The sequence below is a fragment of the Oryza brachyantha genome, chromosome 6 (genome assembly GCF_000231095.2).
Source record: "Oryza brachyantha chromosome 6, ObraRS2, whole genome shotgun sequence".
NCBI classification, from domain to species: Eukaryota; Viridiplantae; Streptophyta; class Magnoliopsida; order Poales; family Poaceae; genus Oryza; species Oryza brachyantha.
In genome coordinates this window covers 148,320-171,821 of record NC_023168.2, presented here as the reverse complement: position 1 = coordinate 171,821, position 23,502 = coordinate 148,320, and the positions used below count along the sequence as shown (strand labels likewise).

General features: G+C 40.4%; 4 protein-coding genes across 7 annotated transcripts; 3 read left to right on the top strand and 1 right to left on the bottom strand.

Annotated features, from left to right (window-relative positions):
• The first annotated feature begins 2 nt into the window (after nucleotides 1-2).
• LOC102712454 lies at nucleotides 3-5,554 on the top strand. Its single transcript, XM_006656479.3, has 15 exons — nucleotides 3-391; nucleotides 499-741; nucleotides 857-1,036; nucleotides 1,109-1,244; nucleotides 2,050-2,384; nucleotides 2,745-2,874; nucleotides 3,328-3,456; nucleotides 3,727-3,771; nucleotides 3,904-3,983; nucleotides 4,082-4,178; nucleotides 4,377-4,466; nucleotides 4,543-4,596; nucleotides 4,676-4,741; nucleotides 4,819-4,984; nucleotides 5,163-5,554. The coding sequence occupies exons 1-15, from the start codon at nucleotides 42-44 to the stop codon at nucleotides 5,165-5,167; spliced, it is 2,106 nt and encodes a 701-aa protein (XP_006656542.3). The 5' UTR covers nucleotides 3-41; the 3' UTR covers nucleotides 5,168-5,554.
• Nucleotides 5,555-6,335: 781 nt separating this feature from the next.
• LOC102719393 (probable methyltransferase PMT17) lies at nucleotides 6,336-13,187 on the top strand. Of its 4 annotated transcripts, none has more exons than XM_006655616.3 (8): nucleotides 6,336-6,595; nucleotides 6,952-7,634; nucleotides 7,718-7,928; nucleotides 8,037-8,334; nucleotides 8,990-9,457; nucleotides 9,671-12,495; nucleotides 12,582-12,717; nucleotides 12,821-13,187. In XM_006655616.3, the coding sequence occupies exons 2-6, from the start codon at nucleotides 6,957-6,959 to the stop codon at nucleotides 9,894-9,896; spliced, it is 1,881 nt and encodes a 626-aa protein (XP_006655679.1). In that variant the 5' UTR covers nucleotides 6,336-6,595; nucleotides 6,952-6,956; the 3' UTR covers nucleotides 9,897-12,495; nucleotides 12,582-12,717; nucleotides 12,821-13,187. The 4 variants fall into 4 exon arrangements, with proteins under 4 accessions (XP_006655679.1, XP_040381242.1, XP_040381243.1 ...); XM_040525308.1 differs by lacking the exon at nucleotides 6,336-6,595 and having other exon boundaries at nucleotides 6,610-7,634; nucleotides 9,671-11,665; nucleotides 11,784-12,495; XM_040525309.1 differs by lacking the exon at nucleotides 6,336-6,595 and having other exon boundaries at nucleotides 6,610-7,634; nucleotides 12,611-12,717.
• On the bottom strand, nucleotides 10,286-15,459 carry LOC102712179 (membrane protein of ER body-like protein). The gene is made up of 9 exons (XM_006656478.3): nucleotides 15,148-15,459; nucleotides 12,643-13,320; nucleotides 12,088-12,252; nucleotides 11,748-11,990; nucleotides 11,533-11,649; nucleotides 11,364-11,441; nucleotides 11,016-11,270; nucleotides 10,833-10,894; nucleotides 10,286-10,739 (listed from the first exon to the last, which is right to left on the bottom strand). The coding sequence occupies exons 1-9, from the start codon at nucleotides 15,335-15,337 to the stop codon at nucleotides 10,299-10,301; spliced, it is 2,229 nt and encodes a 742-aa protein (XP_006656541.1). The 5' UTR covers nucleotides 15,338-15,459; the 3' UTR covers nucleotides 10,286-10,298.
• A 4,896-nt stretch (nucleotides 15,460-20,355) lies between these two features.
• Nucleotides 20,356-23,447, top strand: LOC102719119 (glutaminyl-peptide cyclotransferase). Its single transcript, XM_006655614.3, has 11 exons — nucleotides 20,356-20,745; nucleotides 20,951-21,007; nucleotides 21,381-21,416; nucleotides 21,554-21,618; nucleotides 21,741-21,804; nucleotides 22,217-22,334; nucleotides 22,434-22,531; nucleotides 22,643-22,713; nucleotides 22,802-22,829; nucleotides 22,993-23,047; nucleotides 23,143-23,447. Exons 1-11 carry the CDS (start codon nucleotides 20,422-20,424, stop codon nucleotides 23,250-23,252), a joined length of 1,026 nt encoding a protein of 341 aa, XP_006655677.1. The 5' UTR covers nucleotides 20,356-20,421; the 3' UTR covers nucleotides 23,253-23,447.
• Nucleotides 23,448-23,502: the final 55 nt, after the last annotated feature.

The window sequence follows — 23,502 nt, the reverse complement described above, 5'->3', positions numbered from 1 at the left end:
CAGCGCTTGTCATCCACTCCACTCCCGCGTCGGCGCCGGCGATGCCCCTCCTACTCTCCTCGCCGCCGACCGTTTCCGTCCCACTTTCTTTCTCCGCCGCGACCGGGACCAGGCCAACGGCCGCGCGTTGCTCCTCCTCCTCCTCCTCCTCTTCCTCTTCTTTTCCCAGGCTCTCTTCTGCCGTCCAGTTCGAGTCCTGGAAGCAAACCACGGTTGACGGAGACGACTTCCCGGAGGAGGAGGAGGAGAAGGGGAGGAAGGCCATCCCCGGAATCCACGTCCCCCGCCAGCGCTACATCGCCGTCTCCAAGCCCGCCCTCCTCGACGCCCTGCTCTCCCTCTTCCCCTCCCAACCTCCCGCCGCCGCCGCAGATTTCAACCGCTTTGCAAGGTTGGTACCTTGCTGCCTTCTTCTTCTTCTTCTTCTTCTCCACTTAACTGCAACGAACACACTGACTGGACTGGACTAATAATAATATATATGATGATGCGTAGCAGATGCCTGGACGCCCTCCTCCACGCGGAGCACAAGCAGATGCTCGAGGAAATGCGCACCTACTACATGCTCACGCACCACCAACCTGACGACGCCCAAGACCAACCCCTCCTCAACGCCAGCCCCTCCGATACTGAGAATGGTTTTCTTGGCATTACCAAACACAACGGGACCTTGCTTCTTACCAGAAGCCTGGGTCTCAGAACCCTCTTAGGACTATCCCCAGACCCTGATTCACACAACAGGTAGCCATGCCATGCATGACACGCTCTTCAATTCCACATACTAATACGCTCTCTCTCTCTTTCTGCATAGTTACTGACTGATCACTCTGCACTTATTTATGGTTATAATCTACAGAGTTGCTTTTGCAACCCATTTCCAGCGCTCCTTCATGAACCTTCTGCGCAACGCTCAGTTTGAAGAGCTCTCTGCGCAAGATCTTCTCTTGACATACGCCCTTAACAGCGATTACCTCCTCACGTTGCCGATCTATGTCGATTGGAAAAAGGCAGCTCAATCCAATGCGATAATATTCAGGTCACCTCTTGTTCCTTTTGCAGCTGATGCCCATCTGCACAAGCAACTCGACATAACTCTTCATCTTTGCAGGCGTGGCTATGCAACAGAGAGACAGAAGGGCCTACTCTTGGTTGAAAAGCTCGACTACCTACAGTCCAAACTCTTGCAAAATATCTTCTTTGGACTCTCCAGACCCTTGAGGAAACTGGGGAAATGGCTCGATGAGGTCAGTCAATCTTTTCATCCTGATTCAGTGCTATTACATTTCACGACTCCACTGCTGAAACGGCATCAACCTTAGATCAGGAGCTTTCGATGTCATAATTCAACCTAGTATTGTACTGATTCCTGAGTCGTATAACTGCAAATGGTTGTTACCCTTTTACTCCTTAGCATCTGTGCTCCTATATTACAGAGGCAAAGTTATTGTGTAAAACACATCATCAATCGATAGTTGTTCACTGAACAGTCTGAAACATATATCACTGTAACCCCTGTACTCTTTTATTATAATTGCAAAATAATTATCTAAATAAAGATAATTTCAGAGCGAGCTAGCCAGGCTATCAAAGATATTCAAGTTGACACATACTACCTCCGTTTTATAATGTAAGATGTTTGACTTTTTTTGTTACAATGTTTGACCATTCGTCTTATTCAAAAATTTAGTACAAATATAAAAAATGACAAGTTGTGCTTAAAGTTTTTTTGATAATAAAGTAAGTCACAAGCAAAATAAATGATGTTTCGATAATTTTTTGAATAAGACAAATGATCAAACATTGCAAGCAAAAAAATCAACATCTTACATTATGAAATGGAGGGAGTATAAATTTCTAATACAATTTAACTTACTGCACTTCTCATCCTGTCTATGTCTAGGCATTATGTTTTAACTTGGCACTCGTGTTTGTATTCCTTGTCTCAACTCCCAGGCAAGGTTGATTGCTAGACTCATTACTACTAGTTTGATGTTTTGTGCACATAACAATTTTTAGCTAATTGTATGTGATTATTTTAGTTCATGGCAGGCATTGAAAAGATCAACAGGGAATGAGGGAATTCAGGTCTGGATTGAAAAACTTAAGGTCTGGCTTAAAGAGCAAACCTATGCGGAGAATTCACTTTTGTTGATTGACACCTCTTCATGGGATAAACTTAGATCTGATCAATTACCGGATGCCGATCTTCCTATTTGGATTGCTGCTCAAAGGGCAGTCTCTCGATATGAAGGAATCCTGTCACCAGTTGGTCCTCGTGGCAGACTTCTAAGAAGATTGCTTACATGGACTGGTTTAATCCCTTCTCTGCCAGAAGCAACAATAAAATCTGACATTGACACAAAAGACCTTGAAGGCTATGTGAGGTTAGACCCTTAGTAGCCTTGCATTTCTACTGCTATTATATCCGCTTTTTATTGCATCTGATTAGTGGCTATCTGTCTCTGTAATAGTCTGCACAAACTAGTGCTGCTCAAGGTCTGCTGGAAATGTTGCGTACATCGAATAAAAATACAATGACCATGCTCTTATCTAGAACTTACAGATATGTCAAGCATTGCTTGCCTGACATTCTCCTTTTCCTTTTTTAGAACCTTCCAAGCCATCATAAGCACCGCTGTTGAACTTTGTTTCTTGATTCTTTCTTTTGGGAAACAAAATGAGATATGTTTAACATTAGTAAGTGTTTCTCTTGAGATTATAACTGAATAAGGTGCTGGCTGTAGGCCAAATTTTCTGCCAAGAATTACACTCGCAAATATATGGGAGCCAGCAAGCAGAGAATCTTGTGACAACAATCTCTGGGAGATAACGAAAGCATCTTTCCGTATTTTATTTGGGAAGTCTACTCTTCAGGTATCTATTATAGAACCATGTTTCTTACTAACAGCTAGTTAATTTTAGTTTCTAGATACATTTATAGCATGTTCGTTGTGTTAAATGATAAAAAAGTTCAGACTGTCGTGATGTTGACTGAATTATTGGTTGACATTACTTGAACCCAACATCAAAAGCACAAAACCAAGCAGGCGCATTGCAATACAATATATGTGGACTTGTATCACACCTTGGATAATGAATTGAAAGGAAAGGAAGCAATTCAAATTTATGAAGAATAAGCATAGTTTTTGAACTAAACACTGGTATCACTATCATAATGAGAAAACTGACAGTATTGAAATGGTTTATCTTTTATTATCCTTTTACAGTTCTACACTATATGTAGGATGCCCTGAAAAGTACAGACATGTTGCTTTAAAGAAGCTAGCCTGCAAAGGAAAGGCTAAATTCCGGTCTATTCTTTGTCAGGAACCAGCATTCCAAGAACTGATCCTACTTTATACCGATGAGGCTGATCACAGCAAAGAAAGAGAAAATTCAGACATGATGCCATTGCAGCTGAAGATTTTTGAGAGGATCCCCATCCCTGATCTGCCAGTAAGTGCCTGAGTCTCTTAGACCCACTGAAAAATCATACATGTCTTGCATTAGATATGTATATCACACTGGGTTTATGTTATTCAGGTTACTATCATCTTACCATTTTTTACACCAGGCCCTATCATCTTACCTCTCACAAGGCTTGAATAGCTATGATGATAAGAAAAATGATTGAAAAAACTCCAATGCATATCTGATATCTCTCACAACCTGCAAAATCGAGCATATTGAAATCGTAATAACTAGTAGGGTAAACTTTCGTTGCAGGTGGTTTTTCCTCACAAGAAGCTGTCCTTCCGCATCCTAGATACGGTAATTCTCTGTCATTTTATTGCTCTCACTGGAAGCAAATCTTATCATTTCCTCGGTCCATATAGCTATTTAATTTGCTACTCTTTTTTCTCCCATTTTGTGCACCTAGTTATTTATTCTTCCCTGATACAGGTAAGGCTAGATATTGCTACTGTAATAGGTTTGTTGGCTTATGTCGTCAACTACAAATTCGAGAGTTTAGCCTCATCTCCGTAAGTATGTAAATTTATACACCAGTAAAATAGAAGGGACTACCTTTTATTTTACACAGAATATATAATATTGTTTTCTTTCTCCAATGGTTCTGCAGATCAGCTATTCTTCTTGATATAGTTGCCTTTACTGCACTAGCAATACTTGTGTTCCGTGTGGCACTGGGTTACAAACAAACCAGAGATAGATACCAGGTAAATCATTACTCTTTTTATGTTTGTAGCTCGCTTAAAATTCACCAATGTATATGCATGCATATGAAATTGTATTATTCAGTTCACAAAGTGTGCTGGATAATGGATATATTTGGTATTAAGTCCTCCTTACCTGAAAAAATAGGTTGCTTGTACTGCCATAAGATTTCAAGTTAGTTGACTGCTTTTCTTTTCCAGCTTCTGGTCAATAAAACACTCTATGAGAAAACATTAGCAAGCGGGTTTGGTTCAGTTTACTTTCTTCTTGATGCTTCTGAGCAACAACAGGTGAGGTCCAATGAACAGAGAAAGCCTGATTTGTGCATATGAGTGCCTTTTAAGATCCCTTAATGACTGTTTTCAGTATAAAGAAGCGCTTTTGGCATATGCTATGTTACTATGCAGAAAAAAGTATCAGGTATGCCATGTTTGCTTTCAACATCCTACCTAGGAACTACATCACGTGTTACTAATTGCATTTTCCTAGCCCTGTGCAGGTGTCATCTCGTGTAAGCATCAGAGATGCTTGTGAGCAGTTTATGTATGAGAAATTTAAGGCGAAGGTACGAAAGATCAATATCTTGCATTCTTTGGCTGTCATGAAATTGAAGTGAGTTTGTGTTTGCCTCGTTGCCTGTAGATCGAAATGCCTATTGACAAAGCTATGGAGACGCTGTTGCGGCTGGGGCTGGTTATTGAGCTGCCAACTGACGGCGTCTCCCGTGTGATCGCTCTTCCATGTTCAGACGCATACGAGATCCTGAAAAGCCGCTGGGATAGCTTGTTGGAACACAAGCCGGAACAAGGTAGGCATGTTGATCATCTTGATACTAATCTCGCTATTGTTAACGGAATATGAAAAATTATGCATGTACTACTGGCCCAGTTTGTGAACATTTTGTCAATTATGGTAAGCACAAGTAAAGAACTTGATCCTGTATGATTGTAAGTGTTGTTGTCTAAAATTGTGTGCATATTTTTCAGGCTGACGAAGGCTGTAAATTAATCAGCTTTTATAGAAGGAAGTCGTTTTCAAGTGGGGCTGCATTTACTCCAACATCTCTTTGGGTTGTTCAGTGGAGAAGTTGAAGGAAGAGGTTCCAGCCTTCAGCTTGTATATATATACTCTACCAAAGTAGTAGCTGTTCATAAAGAATATATCAAACAAAATGTAATTATGAGGTGTTGCCCATGAAATGGATGATTTGAATCACCAGGATGTGTGAAGAGTGGGCCAAATGTATACAGCCGCCATCCAGCTAGTGATTAGGAGATGGTGGTATCCTCATGTGTAAATGATACATCCTGAATCCCATAATATAAGTGATTTCGTCGTCCAATTTTGTTCCAAGACGAGGGATCTTATGAACCTTACTTATTTTTCACATACCAACGTTTATACTACTTTTGTTTCATGATATAAAATTTTATAGCATTGTAAAATTCGAAATATATATATATATAATGAATATAGACATATATATTAATATATAAATGAATCGACACCAAAACGTCTTTCGGTGAGTAATATTTTATTCTTCACATACCGTATTGTACGTTGTTTTATTTCTCCAACTTGCTACCTTTTTTAATCCGACTTGTAACCACCCTGAGCAGAATGTTGTGTACAAAAAAAATTCAAAAGTTTCATTGCAAAGGGGAAAATCTATGAATTAGTGAAGTTGAAAAATCTCAAAATGAAGATCGATCACCACGATTGGGTTCTTTTCCAACCGAAGATTATCTAATATGGAGTAACTACTACCGGTAAATTTGCAGTTTTTTCTCCCCCAAAAAAGGGAGAGGAGGCTGAAGCCTTTTCCCCGTGTCAGAGCTGTTCAATAACTCATCTAAATTTGATCATTCATATATTTATTTAGATGATCATCAAATTATTTTCATCCTTCATATCTCTTATCTTTTTTACTCCACTAGATCAGGATAGAGAAATATCATCCAAATATGAAGTTTCTCTCCTAATATGAATAATATCTAAAAATAAATAATAGGATGATCGTTTTGTTGGAGCTCAATTTATATTTATAACGGTAGGAAATGGTCTTAGGTTGCCACTGTGACTGTGACTGTGACTGGCCTGACCTTCCTTTTTTTTTTTTCTTGAGCCCTCTGGCTCTGGCTGGCTGGAAAAGAGACAACCATTCCTTTCTTCTCTTCTGCTCGCTTCACTACGGATCGAGCATCTCTCCTCCCTCATCCAGCGACGCACGCCTCTCTCACCTCCCTCGGGACTCCCCATTTGCTCCTTCACGACGACCTAGGGTTTGGCCACTGTCCTCCTCCCGCCGCCATCCACACTGGCCAGCGCCACCGCCCTCCCGTCGCCTTCGACCTCCAAACCCTCTCCCTCCGCCGCCGCCGCCAGCCAACAAATGTACTCTAGTTTATACCTACCTGCAGTAAGTATTATTCTAGAGAGAGAAGTAGTGCACCTTTTGCTTTGGATCATTGCATTTGTTCTGTCATTTCCTTTTCTCTCCCTTTTACAAAGATTGGCAGGGAATGCAGATTACTCTCCGCTAATGGAATTCTTTTCTCTCTCTTTTTTTTTATCTCCAACACAAAATTTACCTGCCAAACAATCTTTTTGGTAAGGTTTTCGGATTCGTATAGGCGGTTGCTATAAATTGATCATCACGTCACCTCATTTTTACCAATCGCTTGCTCAATTATTTCTACTGCTTGCTTTCCAGCTGCCATATATTTGTAGTATGTCACATGTATGTGTGCTGCATTGCATTACTGTTTCTTGCAGGTCTAATGGCGAAAGAGCAGGGTGGATCCCCTAAGGCCCGCCAGCCAGAGTTCCAAAGGATGCGTGTAACATTAACCATAGGTGTTATTGGCCTCTGTGTTGCATCATACATTCTTGGTGCTTGGCAAGGCACTTCAACTACTAGTATACAGCCATCCATAATGTACACTAAAACCCAGTGTGGTAATCCCATCTTGGGCGCCTCCACCAATTCATCAGGCACTCGTCTTGATTTCCAAGCCCACCACCAGGTGAGCTTCAATGAATCATCACTTGTTGTGGAAAAAATCCCACCTTGTCAGCTGAAATACAGCGAGTATACCCCTTGCCAAGATCCAAGGAGGGCGAGGAAATTTCCCAAGACAATGATGCAGTACAGGGAGAGACACTGCCCTAGGAAAGAAGAGCTTTTCCGGTGCTTGATTCCTGCACCACCAAAGTATAGGAATCCCTTCAAGTGGCCACTAAGTAGGGATTATGCTTGGTACAATAACATTCCTCACCGGGAGCTTAGTATTGAGAAAGCTGTCCAGAACTGGATTCAAGTTGAGGGGAAACGGTTTAGATTCCCTGGAGGAGGCACAATGTTCCCACATGGTGCTGATGCCTATATCGATGACATCAATGCTCTCATACCATTAACAGACGGTAACATCAGAACTGCACTTGATACTGGCTGTGGGGTGAGTGGCTTGGCAATTTCTAAGATACTGTGTGTTCCTATAAATGTTTTAGGATTTATGAATGTATCTTGGATGTTGTTCAGGTGGCAAGTTGGGGTGCTTATCTTATTAAGAGGGACATCATCACTATGTCATTTGCACCTAGAGATTCACATGAGGCGCAAGTGCAGTTTGCATTAGAACGGGGAGTGCCAGCCATGATTGGAGTGATGGCCACACAGAGGATCCCTTACCCTGCTAGAGCATTTGACATGGCACACTGCTCCAGATGTTTGATCCCATGGAATAAGCTCGGTAAGCTCATACTTCTCAACTTTGTGTATTTTTTATTGTATCACATAAACACAGGTTCAGTAGTAACTATATAATATTTGCTAATCTCTTAATATTTGTTTTCAACAGATGGTATATATCTAATTGAAGTAGACAGAGTACTTAGACCAGGAGGCTACTGGATCCTCTCTGGACCTCCAATCCATTGGAAGAGGCACTTCAAGGGCTGGGAAAGAACAGAAGAAGATCTTAAGCAAGAGCAAGATGAGATTGAGGATTTGGCAAAGCGCCTCTGCTGGAAGAAGGTGGTGGAGAAAGATGATCTTGCTATATGGCAGAAACCTGTCAACCACATAGAGTGTGTTAATAGTCGGAAAGTCTATGAAACCCCTCAGATTTGCAAGAGCATTGATGTAGACTCTGCTTGGTAAGATTCTGTTAAATCTGTCTAAGTGAAGCATTTTCTCTACTATTTGCAGCACCCATCTGATGCACTTCAACACAAGCTTATTTTCTTGAAGTGCATGCTTCATCTTTTTCACTGTCCTGAAATAGATAGATTTGACTGATTTTATCATGCTATTGTTTTCTTGAGCCTTGTACTTTGAAATTTGAGGATTAATCCATGTTATGCCACTGAATTTCCTCTATATCTACAGTATGCCACTCATTGTGAGGGTGACAGGTGGGCCTTGGGCCCATATGTTCGAGAGACACCAGCATGGTCCTCCCATTTCTTTTGAAAAGAAATTTTTTTGGCATATTTGGTCAACAGAGTGTTCTTTTATTCTGAAAATCCTGAATGATGGGTTACTGTGAACTTACATATTACCTCTTTCTGCAAGACAAAATGTGATTTGATGGTTATATTTGTTCTGAAATGCATTTATTAATTTGATCTTTCACAGTTTATGAAGCATCATCTAATACTTTCCCTAGTTTAGAGATCAGACTTCATGCTCTCAATCTCGTACAATACTGCTTTATTCTAATAACATAGAAGCACCGGCCACATAGTACTCACAAGGTCCTCTTTTGATATTTCTGTTCATCAGTAAGCAAACTGACATGTTGAGATATAGGTACAAGAAGATGGAGACATGCATATCACCTCTTCCAGATGTGAATAGTGATGATGAGGTTGCTGGTGGTGCTCTTGAGAAATGGCCGAAAAGAGCATTTACTGTACCTCCAAGAATAAGTCGTGGCTCAGTTTCAGGCCTCACCACTGAGAAATTCCAAGAGGATAATAAGCTGTGGGCAGAGAGAGTGGATTACTACAAGAAATTGATTCCTCCACTAACCAAGGGGCGATACAGGAATGTGATGGATATGAATGCAGGGATGGGGGGATTCGCAGCGGCGTTGATGAAATATCCACTTTGGGTGATGAACGTGGTACCTTCAGGCTCTGCTCATGATACACTTGGTATTATCTATGAGAGGGGATTCATTGGAACGTACCAAGATTGGTGTGAGGCTTTCTCAACGTATCCGAGGACATATGACCTCATCCATGCTGATAAAGTATTCAGTTTTTATCAGGAGAGGTAATGCAATAATAATAACTGTGTGGTGCATCAGTGTGTCCAATTTATCAAAGGCCTTAAATCGTCCCTTTTTTTCGTGCAAAGTTCAAATGCATTGTGTTTCTGGTTTATTTTATTCTTAGTATTTGAGTTACTAATAAGAAAATGGTCAGCAATGGACTAATTAGATTCCCTTGATAAGTAATGCTGAGCAAATTCTGGGATTGATTTCAGGTGTGACGTAACATACATTCTCCTGGAGATGGACCGGATTTTAAGGCCGGAAGGGACAGTGATTTTTAGGGACACTGTGGAGGCGTTAGTAAAGATACAATCTATTACCGATGGCATGAGTTGGAAGAGCCAAATCATGGACCATGAATCTGGTCCATTCAATCCTGAGAAGATACTTATGGCTGTCAAGACTTACTGGACTGGAGAGCCCACTCAAAAGCAATAGCTGTTTTTTCAGCAGCAGCAGCAGCAGCTGTTCCCTTTTGGATTTTCCAATTTACTTTTAGTTTCAGGTCATCTGTAAATATGAGGAGGCAATGTAACTGGGAGTATCACCACGATCTTGTTCCCTTGATCCATTGCCTGCTTGTGAGCTGTGATACTTGCTTATATTTCGATAATAGGCAGATTGTTTTTTGTCGTCTTCTGAATTTGATTGATCTTCAGCAAACAAACCAAAAAAAGGAAAAAGAAAAAGCATCGCACGTCTGAACTTGTTATTTTTCTCTCAAAGATTACTGCCAAAAATGTTCTATGGTTGTATGGTACCCAAAAATAAAAAAAACGAGCCGGGCTACGATGAAAAACTTTTCTGAGCTGAAATAGCTGAACGATGATTGTGCAGGATTCAGTATGAAGCCCAGGCTGCGTCAGGGAAGAAGAGCGTCGTAGGTTGGTCGATGAGGCCAAAGTTGTGGAGGAGCTCGGTGATGAGCACGCCGGCGACGTAGGAGAGCCCCGACGCGGTGACGCCGATGGTGAGGTAGTAGAGGAGGGTCTTGACGTAGCTCCGGCTCCGTGCCGGCGTCTTGACGTGCGCCTTGCCGATGGCCAGCAGCGCGATGCACGCCAGCGACGCCGCCGCCACCGCCGCCATCTTCTTCTCCCTCACATCGCCGCCGCCGCCGCGGAAGGACAGCCCGTAGATGAGCGGTGGCAGCAGGCCGAAGAGGAGGTAGGACAGCACGGCCATGGCCACGTGCAACCGGTACTTGGATCGCCTCCCGAGCTGCGCCCAGTAGTGGCCGCCTTGCTCCTCCACATCTCCGATGCTTCTCAGGTCAGCGATCTACGCATCCCATGTTCATTCAAAGCTCATCAACTACGGAATCAAATTCCGTATAATTAATTAATCAATTATAAGTCAAGATTGAGTCTTTACGCTGTGAAACATGACCGGAAGTCCACCGATGAGGTTAGCTACCCCCAAGATGAATATGTCCACTGCAAAACAACCAAGAACAGATCCAGAGTTACTTCACTAACAACATGTCGATGTGGTGACTAACTGATGCATGCAGGAACTAACAAGAAAAGAAAAACAAGAACATGAACATGATTTTACATGTCTTGGCGCCGCTGGATGCAGCTGCTGAAACGACGGCGAGGCTGGTGATCGATTCGACGAGGCCACCATAGACGATGGCTTTCAGGATGTCCCAATCATCTCTTTGGTCTGATGCAGGAGTACCACTCACTGGCATAGCAGCATCAGGGCCTATTTGCACTGATGAATGACCAGGTCGAGTTTGTGGCTCGACTGCTTCAGGAGGGATCACAATAGCCCGACTTGGTTCATCTACCATCGGGGGAGCCACTTCTGCAATTCAATATGCAACATCACTATTTGTTAAAACTTTGATTAACCACTTATCTAGCTCGCAAGAAATGGTGAAACCACACCACACCACACCTGGTATAAATATAGCTGGCTTTGCATCTGGGAACTTAACTTCTGGCGTAGGGAATGTGTGGCTTGCTGCTGGAGTTTCTTCAACATTTGCAAGAGAACATATTAAAAAAAAACCATCATTGACATGATTCATCTTCTAAGAAAATGCATCCTGATCAGGCAGCCCTACCTTGCTTTTGTTTACCTAGATGAGCTGCATCTCCAGGCTTTGGAAGAGGAATCTGTTGTTCAACTACGGCGTCTTGCTGCCCAATCACCACGTGTGTTTCCTCTGTCTGCACGAATCCTGGATAAGGATTCAGGTGCAGCCATTGCTATTTGGTTACCATTCGGACTACCATAAATCATTGCAAATTCATGAGTCTATGAGGGCATTAAACTAACCTGTCATGCTCTGTCCGGAGCTTATAATGCTGGCAGATGACGATGAATGAGCTTCTACAGATGATGATCCACTCACTGCGAAGTCTTCTTTCTTTGAAGTGCTAGCTTGTAGATGGGAATATGACTCGGCTGGCAATGGTTTCTTTGACCTTTCTTGTTTTACACCTGTGCCATGAGGATCCACAGATGTGCTGCCTTCAACTGGGGAAGTCGTACTATTGCCATCTAACAGTGGCTCCTTTTCTGAACATATAATGTGTACATATTGTTGAGAGCAATTTCCACAAAATGCAGACAAACTGTGTGCTAATAAGTACATCATGCTTTGCAGATTACATACCTGCATCAGTTTTCTTTGGACTGTCTCCAGGCTCGAAACAAGAAAATAGCCAAGTTCCACAATTGTCGGAGCCAGACATCTGAGGTGATGCAGAAGGTTCCTGTACCTGAGCTTCTTGGTTCACCTCCGTCCTTCCAAATATACGGAATATATTAAAGCCACAACCTGGTGGTGACAAACAATTCAGGCTGGTCCATTTGAAAAGAAATATTCAAGTAACACCAGGTCAAAGCAAGGCAGTATCCTAAAACTGAACTAGAAAGTCATCCAAAAATTCTGCCTCCAACCCAATCTATGATTTATGGATGAAATGGATCATGTTAAACTTTCAGTTTTGGCTCTTGAGCAGAAATAGTACACGTATGCTCGATCTGCAACTGTATGTACTAGTACAACCATTCTGATTCAGTTAAGTATATCCAGCTTCACATCATGCATTGCTGAAAATAACATTTCTATCAAGTTTGTAAATTCTTATGTGAATTATACTTCAGTTTAATAAGATTCAAATGATGATGGATAGTACATGATTGCAAGCGCTGCCTGAAAGAATACCTGTTGGAATGAAGAAGGCGAAGCATGATAAACATCTGAATATTGGTGTCCCTTGCCCCTGTCTTTCAGTTTCAGGTATAGTCTGATTTGAAGTATAAGCGGAAGGTTCTTCCAGCTGCGGTTTCTTTGGTGGCTCCTCACGTGTTGTTTGTCTTACTGTCCTTTTTCTCTTCCTCAGGATCACCCTTCGAGTTATGCACGAGTTGCAATTGGGACAGAATATGTCATGGGTTTCTTGCTCATGAAGAATTTTCTCAAGATCATACTCTTCAATGTTCACTTCGCCCTTTATGACATCTTCCTCCTTCTCAGCTTCAATTTCATGAACATTGGTTTTGTTCATGCTGCCATTGCCAGTGTGAAGAGCAGCATTTGAGTTTGCCAGGCTGTTTTGGTTCTTGTGAATGATTGTGATCATTTTCAAGCCTGCTTTTCCATTTGCAACTGCAAAAGTTTCACCGCTGTTACAGACTTCATGTGAACCATTTTGGTGTGATCCGTTTTCCAACCTGCTGTTATTAGAATGTTTATAAGTTTCTTGAGAACCAACATCTTCCTGTGTCTCAAGCTCTTTTCCTTTTGAACTTGAAGTTTCATGTGTTTTTTCCTTTTTGGCGACGAACTGCTCCACTCTTGTAGCTTCATTCTTACCACTTGCTTCAGTAACATTTTCAGAAGCTGAAAAGTGAGAAAAGACAACATTATTAATACTTCAAACTCCAGATTTGTCATGATCAGTAACATGCTAATTTGCATAAAAAAATTTCAAAAAATGATTACAAGAGCTTAAATAGATCAAGCTAGATTCGCAGGTTTGTTGAACAAACTGAAACAGAACTAGCTCAATGGAGGTACAACCAAATAGAAGCCTCCCTTAGCAAGCATGGTTAGTGACCAAGTTTTGCTATACTATTTTATTCAGTTAGAATGAAAGATTTTAGAAGCTAACCATTATTATCCTACGCTTCTGAAGACTCAACACTAACCTTTGCTTGGTGAATTTGAACTGTAAAATGATTCACTCTGAACTAACGGTTCAAAATTCCACGTGATTTGGCAATACCCTTGATGATTCAGGATATCATTTCTGCATGGACCACTCAAGAGGTATGTCCAATCGCAGTGACGGCACTTCCATAACCCTTCAGCAAAGAAATAGGACTAACTTTAAAATCAGGTTTCATAGGGGGAAAAATAGGTGCTCTAGATTTCATATCTTGTATTGCTACAAGTAGTATTTATCTACAGATTTACTTGCACAAGCAAATCATGTTCCTTTGGACGCAAATTCCAACAGAAGATAAATCTGTCTACCTTGAAAAGAAAAGTGCAAATTACCATATGACTTTGCAAATAGGAATTTATGCCTTTCATCACAGTTCCAACCTATCATCGACTTTATGTTTGAGGTTTTAATAGGTTTGCATCTAGAAAAGCTGGGTTTCTCAGCTTCAGTCTTCTAGTTCATTTTCTAGATTCTACAACGCTAGATTCTTAGAAGCTAAGTACTGTTTGGAAGAGCTTCCGACTTCTAGAGATTTTATGAGAAGATGTAACTGCCAAAAGCTCCCCGTATATATTGACCAGTAATCCATATTAATTAAACTCGAGTTGCCTTGACATTTTGTATTTGGCTTAGTCAATCAATGGAAATAAACAATGTTGCAGAACAGGAATCAACTACATAAATAACAAAGATCTCTTGTCACGTCTTTGAATGCCAGACTTTTTTTTTTTTGAAATAGGACAGACTAAATTTCTTAATTGTAATCCTCCACAAGGACATGGGTTAAATTATGCAGAAATACAGACCCAGATATATATATAACAAACTTACAATATGAAGCTCCTCTACCCAAGATGAGATCATGGGGTTTCTACAAGATGGAAGATGCTAAGCAAGAAGAACAAGAGTTCAACAAAAAAAGATGTCTTTTTTCTTCAAGGTACTTGCAAGATTCACATGACGTATCCGTGGGGCTCATAGAAATGGAGATGCTGAACTGATACATAATCCAACAAGTAGTAAAGAGATTTTTGCCTAACTCCAAAAAGTCCAACAAGTGAAGGAGCCTCCAGTAAAGGCAAGGCACAGTCAGCATCCACATCAGACACGTAGGGCAGATGGATGTTTGCTGAAATTTGTGGCCGGCCAAGAAGAGATGATTGGAAGGAGGGAAAGGGACCTGCAAACGAGAATAATCTTGGTTCAGGGGTGGGAGCTGTTGGTTGTTTCTGTCTATCTCTTTCCTAACCATTACTAGCATAGCATGCGTCCCGTCCCCCATGTTATTCTGTTTATTTTTCTTTTCGAAAAAAATCTGTTTGTTTTGTTCTTGAAAAGAAAAAAAAGAAGAAAAAATAGAAATGGACAAGAAAGGTAGGCAGGAAATAAAATCAGTGGGCAGGTGATAGAATTTGCAACAGGAAGCATAGCTGCACTATATGCAACAGGAGTGACTTCCCTCCCCAAAAAGTAAGCAGGAGTGAGAAGTGAAATCTGACCTTGGGTTGGATCAAAGAAGACGCTCTTGTGCTCCTCAACAACCTCTTCATCGTGCTCGTCTTCTTCTTCTCCTCCATTGATGAGCGCGTGGTTGTTGCTCCTGCCCCTTGTCTGCAGGCTGCTGCCCTCTTCCTCCTCCATGATCTCCACATCCTCCTTGAACTCCCATGGCTTCTCCACCTCCATCATTTCCCCTCTCTCTTTCTTTTGTAAAGGCCTGGCTTGTGCAGTTTGGTGGCTAGAGTAGCTATGCACCCGAGAGGACAGAGCAGGCCTGAAAAGCGTTTTTATACTGGCTCACAAGCTGCATCTATCATGCATTCATGTGTGGTGTGGTGTGGTGTGTCCTTTTCTTCTTCTTCTTCTCGTTATCTAAAAAGAAAAAGAAATAATCTACGCTTCTGTCTGTGGGGTGGGGTTGCCTTTGTTTAATGCACAAACCAATGTTGATGAGAGGATGGCGAGACCTTGACTTTAGCCTCTCTCTCTCTCCCCCTCTGCTTCATTGTGATAGTATATAGTACATGTGCGTGTTGCTAAGGGCAGATCATACTGTACACATGCACTACTGTCTATGCTTTCGTCCCTTAATTGCAGTCTTGAGTATCAATCAGATACTAACAAACAAACAGTTGTGTTTACAAGATAGATAACATAAACAATTTTGCGTCAATGGAAGGGAACTCGATACCAATAAACAATTATATATTTTTTTGCAGGGAGGAGCACAGCGATTAACACAATTACTGAAAAGAAAAAATATCAAGAGCAGAAGGAAATCGATATTAATTGGCCACCACCCCACCTTGCCATCCGATAGCAGTTAGTAACTAGCTACTACTATCCAATCTCCATTAAAAAGTCGGAGCCCAATTTCCAGCATCTTAATTCGTTTGGGACCACCATGCGTGTCTCAACAAACCTGACCTGTGAGTTGATAACATGTGAGCTACTTAGTATCCCTTCGTTTTTCCTTTTTATTTTTATAATAGTCAAACAGAAGGAGCAAGGCCCACGAGCTAGCTGATTAAGAATAATGAGCCCATGAGTGATCACTTTGATTTGTTTTCTTTTCTATACCTAAAAAAAACTAAACATTTTACATTGCAGGTTGGTGGAGAGTAGGTTGACAAATTTAGGGATCGATCTAAGGAGAACAGAGATGGTCATACATATCTAACATAAAGCTAGCAGCTTGATTTCCTCAATGTACAGCTAGCAGGAAATAGTTTTTTTCCTTTCTGTTGCAATATCTTCAAAGATAATGCCATGGATAGTTTAAGGTATTGAGGTTGTGCTGCTACATTATAGTATTACATGGGAATTAAGTTGATTGGTGGGTTTGAGCTGTCACTAGCTTGTGTGTGATGGGGCCATGTTAGCTAGCTAGATAGATTACTTGTCCCTGCATGATTATATATATAATAACCAGATCATTATGTATCCCATCTCAGGTTATCAAATATTTGACTGTTGACTACTCCAGCTCTATATGTGTGTGTGTATGTGTCGCGTCCTGTTGCAAATTAGCATGATCGGTCGATCTTGACAAAGCAAAACAAAAACGCGCGATGGTGTTCCCTTCATTTTCCTCTGCCTGCCTGCAAAATAACATAGAAATGTTTATCTTTCCTTCGGTTTCATAATACTCGTTTCTATGAGACTATTCGACTTTTGAGTCATTTAACCATTTGTTTTATCTAAAAAAATTCACAATTAATTTTATAATTTAGTTTATTACTAAAGACACTTAAGCCTAACTTATAATTTTACATGTTTGAATAAATATTTTGAATAAGACGATCAAACCTAATCCAAAAGTCTAACAACATTAATTTAAAAAACAGAGGAGTACTTGTCATTTTAAACAAGTATAAGGTCAAACATTTAAAACTTTAACCCTATAAATAACTTTTAAAAGCATCGAGACTATATGGATATGATAGTTTGAAAGTTAGTTCACTAAAAACATCTGTTCATTTTTATTTATATTATAATGGGAAATATTGTTAAATTTATTTTTTGGAGACTATGTCAGTGTACAAAGTGATAAATATTATTGAACCGGAGAGAGTATTTTCCAGTGCACACCATTATTACTGTTAACTGGTTGTAGTGTTGGTACTCAATCCGTTTTATTATTGTACAACTTATTTGTATGGTCTAAATTTATCTAATGATAAATATATATTCTAAGATTTATTAGTATGTATATATGGCAAGGCTAAAAAGTTAATAGAATAGGCTCATGTAGGAAGGATGTGTAGCAGTAGGAGCTATACAGTTATTATTACGAGGCTGGACAAATTTATTAGGGAAGGTGGCTGCGGCCATTTAATTTGTTGATGTATGTCTGGTATGGTAGTACTCCATTTAATTTGTAGATGGAGAGTGGGCACAGTATATACTCAATTACTCGTGATTAACATAATGGAGCTCATCGATTGAGGGCTGGTGAATCAGCTACGTAGTACTAGATTGCACGCACGCGAAGAGCGTTGCTATTTGTTTATATAGTGAAGCGTGCTAGTACTAGTCAATCAATTAAACGAAACAAAACAAAACAGGTGGAGATTGGAGTTGGTAGTTGATACCTACCGTACATAATTATGTTCATGGCAGGCTGCCTGCCTCCTGCGCAACTGTATTATTACTATGGGGTGATTATTTGATTTTTAATAAACCGTATATTTATAAATAAAACTTCCATATACCTATTTTTAAGTGATCAAATCGCTAAAAGCCAAAACTGAAAAATAAATTTTAGTAAAAAAACCTAAAATCAACTTTAAATTTAAGGTCGAAAATTCAAATATTAGCTTATAAGCAGAAACAGAAGTGAAAAGATGTGGTGTAAGTTCATGACAAAATATAAATATTGTTTAGTATAGGCCTAAAAGATATTAAAAGATTGTTTTAGTCATCTCAAATATTAATGTTTAAATTTTAAATTAATTAGATTGTTTGTTTTGAGTATTTTATTGGCTTTTGAATTATTGAAATAATTGAAATCATGAGAATCGGTAGAAAATATTTATACTATGGTACAAAATTTAAATTCTATAAATATTTATATTTTGGATTGGAGAAAGTATGGGTGTAGTTGTGCGAGTTTAGAGAAACAGCATATTTGTAAAAAAATAATTTTTAAATAAACCTTTAAGCAAAAATATGATGCTGGTTGGAAAAAATATATACTTTACATCTCTTAACTATTGATCAAGTTTCATTTGCATCCTCAATCCTACTGTCAAAACCAATGCAAATCGAGTTCTTCGTTGATTTAGACGATTGATTTCAGTTGACATGGCGCCTATGTGTCATATTTGTCTTGATCTTTGACCCATGTGGCACTTATGTTGTTCTTATGTGATACTACAGGCAAAAAAAAATTAAAGTTTAAAAATTCAACCAGAACTGCATGTCAGTCAAACAAAAATAATAAAAATAAGTAGACCCATATATCAATTGGCCATTCTACGTCTCTTCGTACTTGTCTCACTCTCCTCCCCAGCTTTCCCCTCTCTTATCTGGCTCCTCTCTCTATCAGAGCTAGATTGTTGGACATAGTCTCCTACCGTTCAGGTGGCAGTAACCATGTCCTCTCCATCATCGAAGCCCTGCATTAGATGCTTCTCCTCTTGCTTCCACCATTGCCATGCATCGCCTCCTGCCCCCTCTCCAATGCTACCTCCTGCACATGTGCTCTCTCAAACAACAAGTACACCCATGACTATGTGGAGGGAGTCATCAAGAGGCATGGAGGGATAATGATCGTTGTCGGCCCGATCCTAACCCCGAGCTCCCTTTTTTCTCCTTCTTCATCGGTTTTGCAAGCGGTAGGCAGCCAACGAAGAGAGGGTCGTGGCTACGGAGGAGGTAGACAGGTGAGGGAGTTCGCCGCCATCTAGGCTTCTCGCACATTGTTTATTGTTGTTTGCTTCTCCACCAAGATTCATATAGGATGGCTAAAGCCTAACAAGATTGGTAGCAACAGAAGAGGAATAGGATGAAGGGAAGAGAAGAGGAGATGATGACGACATCCAACCCACCCTCTCTCACCCTTGCTTCCTTCTTTCCCATTCTCGCCTCTCCCTTTCCATACATAACCATCAATGATGAAGACAATGATGGTAGCGACAACACCCCCTCATGCCGAAATCCCCACCTCCCCTCCTTCTCCGCCACTAGCCTTACTACAAGATTGTTTCCTTTCCTTCGTCCATTGTCACGCCTTAGTCTCACGACGTGTTACCAGATTTGCTACTCCTCCTTCGTCACTCGTTCCATATTCAGTGAAGTGACCATGATAGTAAAGGCAAGAAGGAGTAGAAGCAACAATGACCTTAATCCAATGATAGTTTGGTCTCATTATTTTTTATTTTTTGTTGACGGTAATTATACATAGGTGCCATGTCGAGCGAAGATTAGTTCAATGTGCCACGTAGATGATACATAGGACAAAACCACCATCCAAACTACTAAGGTACTCAATTTACACTGGTTTGGATAGTTGGGTGATACCTATATCTATATCTGAGGGGTGATTGATTGGCAAGTAAGGGACAATTGCATAACTGGCCCTACTTTAGAGTCTAATTGTAGATTTAGTCCTGTTTTTTTTCAGTTTGCAGATTTAGCCCTGGTTTTTAAAATTGAAGCTCTCGTTTGGCTCTACTCCGTTAAGTTAGGTTGACGGTGTTAAGTGAGAAAAAAGTGAACGTCTTTACCCTTACATATTTGATCTTGTTTTGTTAGCATTATTTGCATATTTGGCCATGTTTTTACACATATGTGTACTTTAAGAAATATTTGTAATATTTAACTTGTATTTAACAGATTTGAGTCGGTTTTGATTGATGTTTGACTGAAGTTTGATAAATTACTTTTAGCAATTGCCCCTAAAAGTAACTGTGAATAAAAATTTTTTATATGTGTTCTTAGAGATCTAAAAGCATTGGCCAAAATTAAAAAAAAAACCCTTAAATTAACTCCATATTTAATGTTAAAATTCAAACTTTAGCTTATAAGCATAAAGAAAGGAAAAAAACGAAGGTGTCGAGTTTACTGTTAATGGTTGTAAATCAAATTCTAATAGTTGAGGGAGGTAAAATTGATTATTATTTTTTTTTGGTCGCTGGTTTGAGCGTAAGCTTGTGTTGGTCAAAAGATTTTTCTTTTAGAAGAAAATAAAAGGAAAGAAAGAAGAAAGAGAGCTTGGTAGAGGAGGAAGAAGGCGACGACCCAAGAAGAAGAAGAAGAAGGCAGATCAGATGCCCCGACGGAGGCAGCAGCAGCACCGTCGCGCCTCCATCGCCATGCCGCCCACCAACCTCTCCATCTCCTCTCCTCCCGCCGCTGCACCAGGGCCGCCGCTTTACCTCCGGCGCCCGCTCATCGCCGCCGCCACGGCCCTTGCCGCACTCCTCCTCCTCCTCATCGTCCTCGTCGCCGCAGCCCACCCCTACGCCCCATGGCGCGCCAACTCCGCACCCACCGCCCTCCTCAGCCGCCCGGTGCCTTCTGCGCCCGCCACCAAATTCTACTCCTTCGACCTGGTCCGAGAGTATCCCCATGATCCATACGCCTTCACCCAGGTATCCTTCCTACCTCCACATCCTCTTCTTCATCTGATTCTGTCGCGCTCGCGTGCCCCTTTGGTAGGTAAAGATTGAGCTTTATTAATGTATGGAATGTAGATTTTCGTTGTGGGTAAGGAGTCTAATTACTGTAATTTTCATTCCTGATTGCACGGGAGGCACCACCACCACATTCAGCTTTTCTCCTGCTATGCAATTGCAGGGTCTCTTGTATGGAGGAAATGACACTCTTTTCGAGTCAACTGGCCTTTATCACAGGGTAATGTAATGTACTGTCAATCCAATGGAATCGGGGCACTTTTCTCCCTTTATTTTACTAGTTTACTCCAATGCTGCCTTGGTCAATATCGTTTTTTTTGCTTTTGCCTTGCACCCTCAAAAGTTTATTACTTTCTGTAGCCTAACATTGATATCACTGCCATTCTAACAATACCACTGTCCAAGTTTATGATTAATACAAAAATCTTCTACTATATCATTTTACTACGCCCCAGACTCCTATAGCCTTTTACCTAGTTTCCAGTTCACCACTTGCATTTGTTTCTTCAAGTTTTGTTTAATTTCCTTGCTTGCTTTAGTTACTTCTCTAAAGCACTAAATGCCTCATTTTTTTTTCTTTTGTTTCTCAACAGTCATCGGTCCGGGAGGTTGATCTTAAAACTGGAAAAGTATGCACCCTTTCTTGCTTTCCATACATTAGCATTGTCCCATATTTGCAGCATAGTTTACTTGCTCTTTTTTCATTAGTTAAATGGTCATTCTACCTAATTACATAAATTATTGGTTATTGCTTACCATTTCACAGGTTTTAGTTCAGCATGCAATGGAGGGACGTATCTTTGGAGAAGGTCTAACGCTACTCAATGACAAGTAGATAAACCTCAGTTACAGTTTAAATAACAATTGTATTTTTCTTGAAAATAACGGCTTCTGTTGCTTCTAATATGCCTTGCTAAACGAAATTTCATTTTGTTTGAACCTTTCCTTTGCAGATTGTTTCAAGTTGTTTGGTTGAAGAAGGAGGGTTTTATCTATGATCGACACAATTTTAGCAAAGTATGCTGCTGCTCTTGTTTCCTTGCTTACTGCAGCTATGCCTGATTCACATTTTCTTTTGGGGGGTTTAAATTCCTGGCTAATGATCCCAAACTCCCATGTATTCTACATATCATTTTTTTACTGTATTTTCCCCGTGAATTGTGGTTTTGCAATTATTTACACCTTGTATTTCCTGTAGTATTTCAGTTGCTACCAATCATTTTAATTTCCATTAAGATATTCAATGAGTTTTTCTTTGCTGCATGCTCAACCTTGATTAGCTCTTCATGATTTAGCTGTCTTGTAGGACTCTAGGCTCCAGTTATACACATGGTATTTAAAAACAGACCAACAAGTTGTAGGCATGCTTTCTAGTTATACACATAATGTATTTGGTGTCATCTTGATGTGTTCTGTGCTGATTTTGCAGCGTGAGAGTTTTACCCATAAAATGCATGATGGGTGGGGGCTGGCTACTGATGGAAAAGTTCTTTTTGGTAGTGATGGAACTTCTAGTTTATACCAGCTTGATCCAAAGTCAATTCAAAGTAATTATTGTTTTAGTTTTGTAACCCTCATTGGTTAAACATTGCTGTTTTGTTGTTTGAAATTTCCGTTTCGATTATTTAATATCTCTTTTGGTGCAGTCATGAAGACGGTGACTGTGAAATATCAAGATAATGAAGTCCTCTATCTTAATGAACTGGAATATATAAACGGTGAAGTATGGGCAAATGTCTGGCAGGTTAGACATCCATGCCATCTTTTGCTGACAATTGCTTGTTGTAGCTTCCACATAAAAATTGGTTGTAGTAATACAATGTGAATTCTCAATACTCAAATCCATGGTATATAGACAGATTGCATAGCTAGAATCTCCCATGAAGATGGCCTGGTGGTGAGCTGGATCTTTCTTCATGAGCTGAGGTATGTTGTCAACTGAGAGAGATCATTCTGTTTTGATAGTGCCTGCATTTGCCACAACCAATAATGCTCGTGTTCTTGAATTTTGAAGGCAACACTTGTGGAATTCTGGCAATACAGTGAGTAAATTATGGTTTCTTTTCTTACACTTTTTTTAATTGCCACCCTTCACTTTCTTGTACTCTTTCTTTGGTCAAGTGGGCTTCATGATGTTCAATATCATACGGTAGCTTAGCAGGAAGACATAACATTATGGCATTGATAAATCTATTCATGTTCCAGGAAATCGATGTTCTAAATGGTATAGCTTGGGATGAGGAAAACCAGAGATTGTTTGGTGAGATTTTAGCATTCTAATGTGGCTTCATCCTAGCGAAGCCCTCAGGTTATACTGATTATGGGCTAGTGGCTAACCCATTTCAATGCTTGCAGTGACTGGAAAGTTGTGGCCAAAGCTGTACGAAATTAAGCTACGCCCTGTAGATGGGCCACGAGATGGATCTATAGAGAAGCTATGCCCCAAGGCAAGCTTTTATCGTTGAGAAGTAGTGCCCAGTGAACGACTATTCCAATATCGGCGCCTTGTAGGCTTGTACACAGGACCTCCTCTAGGGTGAGAAGAGAAGAGAAGAGAAGAGAAGAGATAGGATATATTGTTTTGATGACAGTATGTTACAATTCACAGGTGTATTGCATAGACCTCTTCATTCGAGATAATTAATTGGCAGTTTTCCATTCGGACAAGTGTTGTATCTAGTGATCTGATGCGAACTGGTAGTAGTAGCTTTTCTT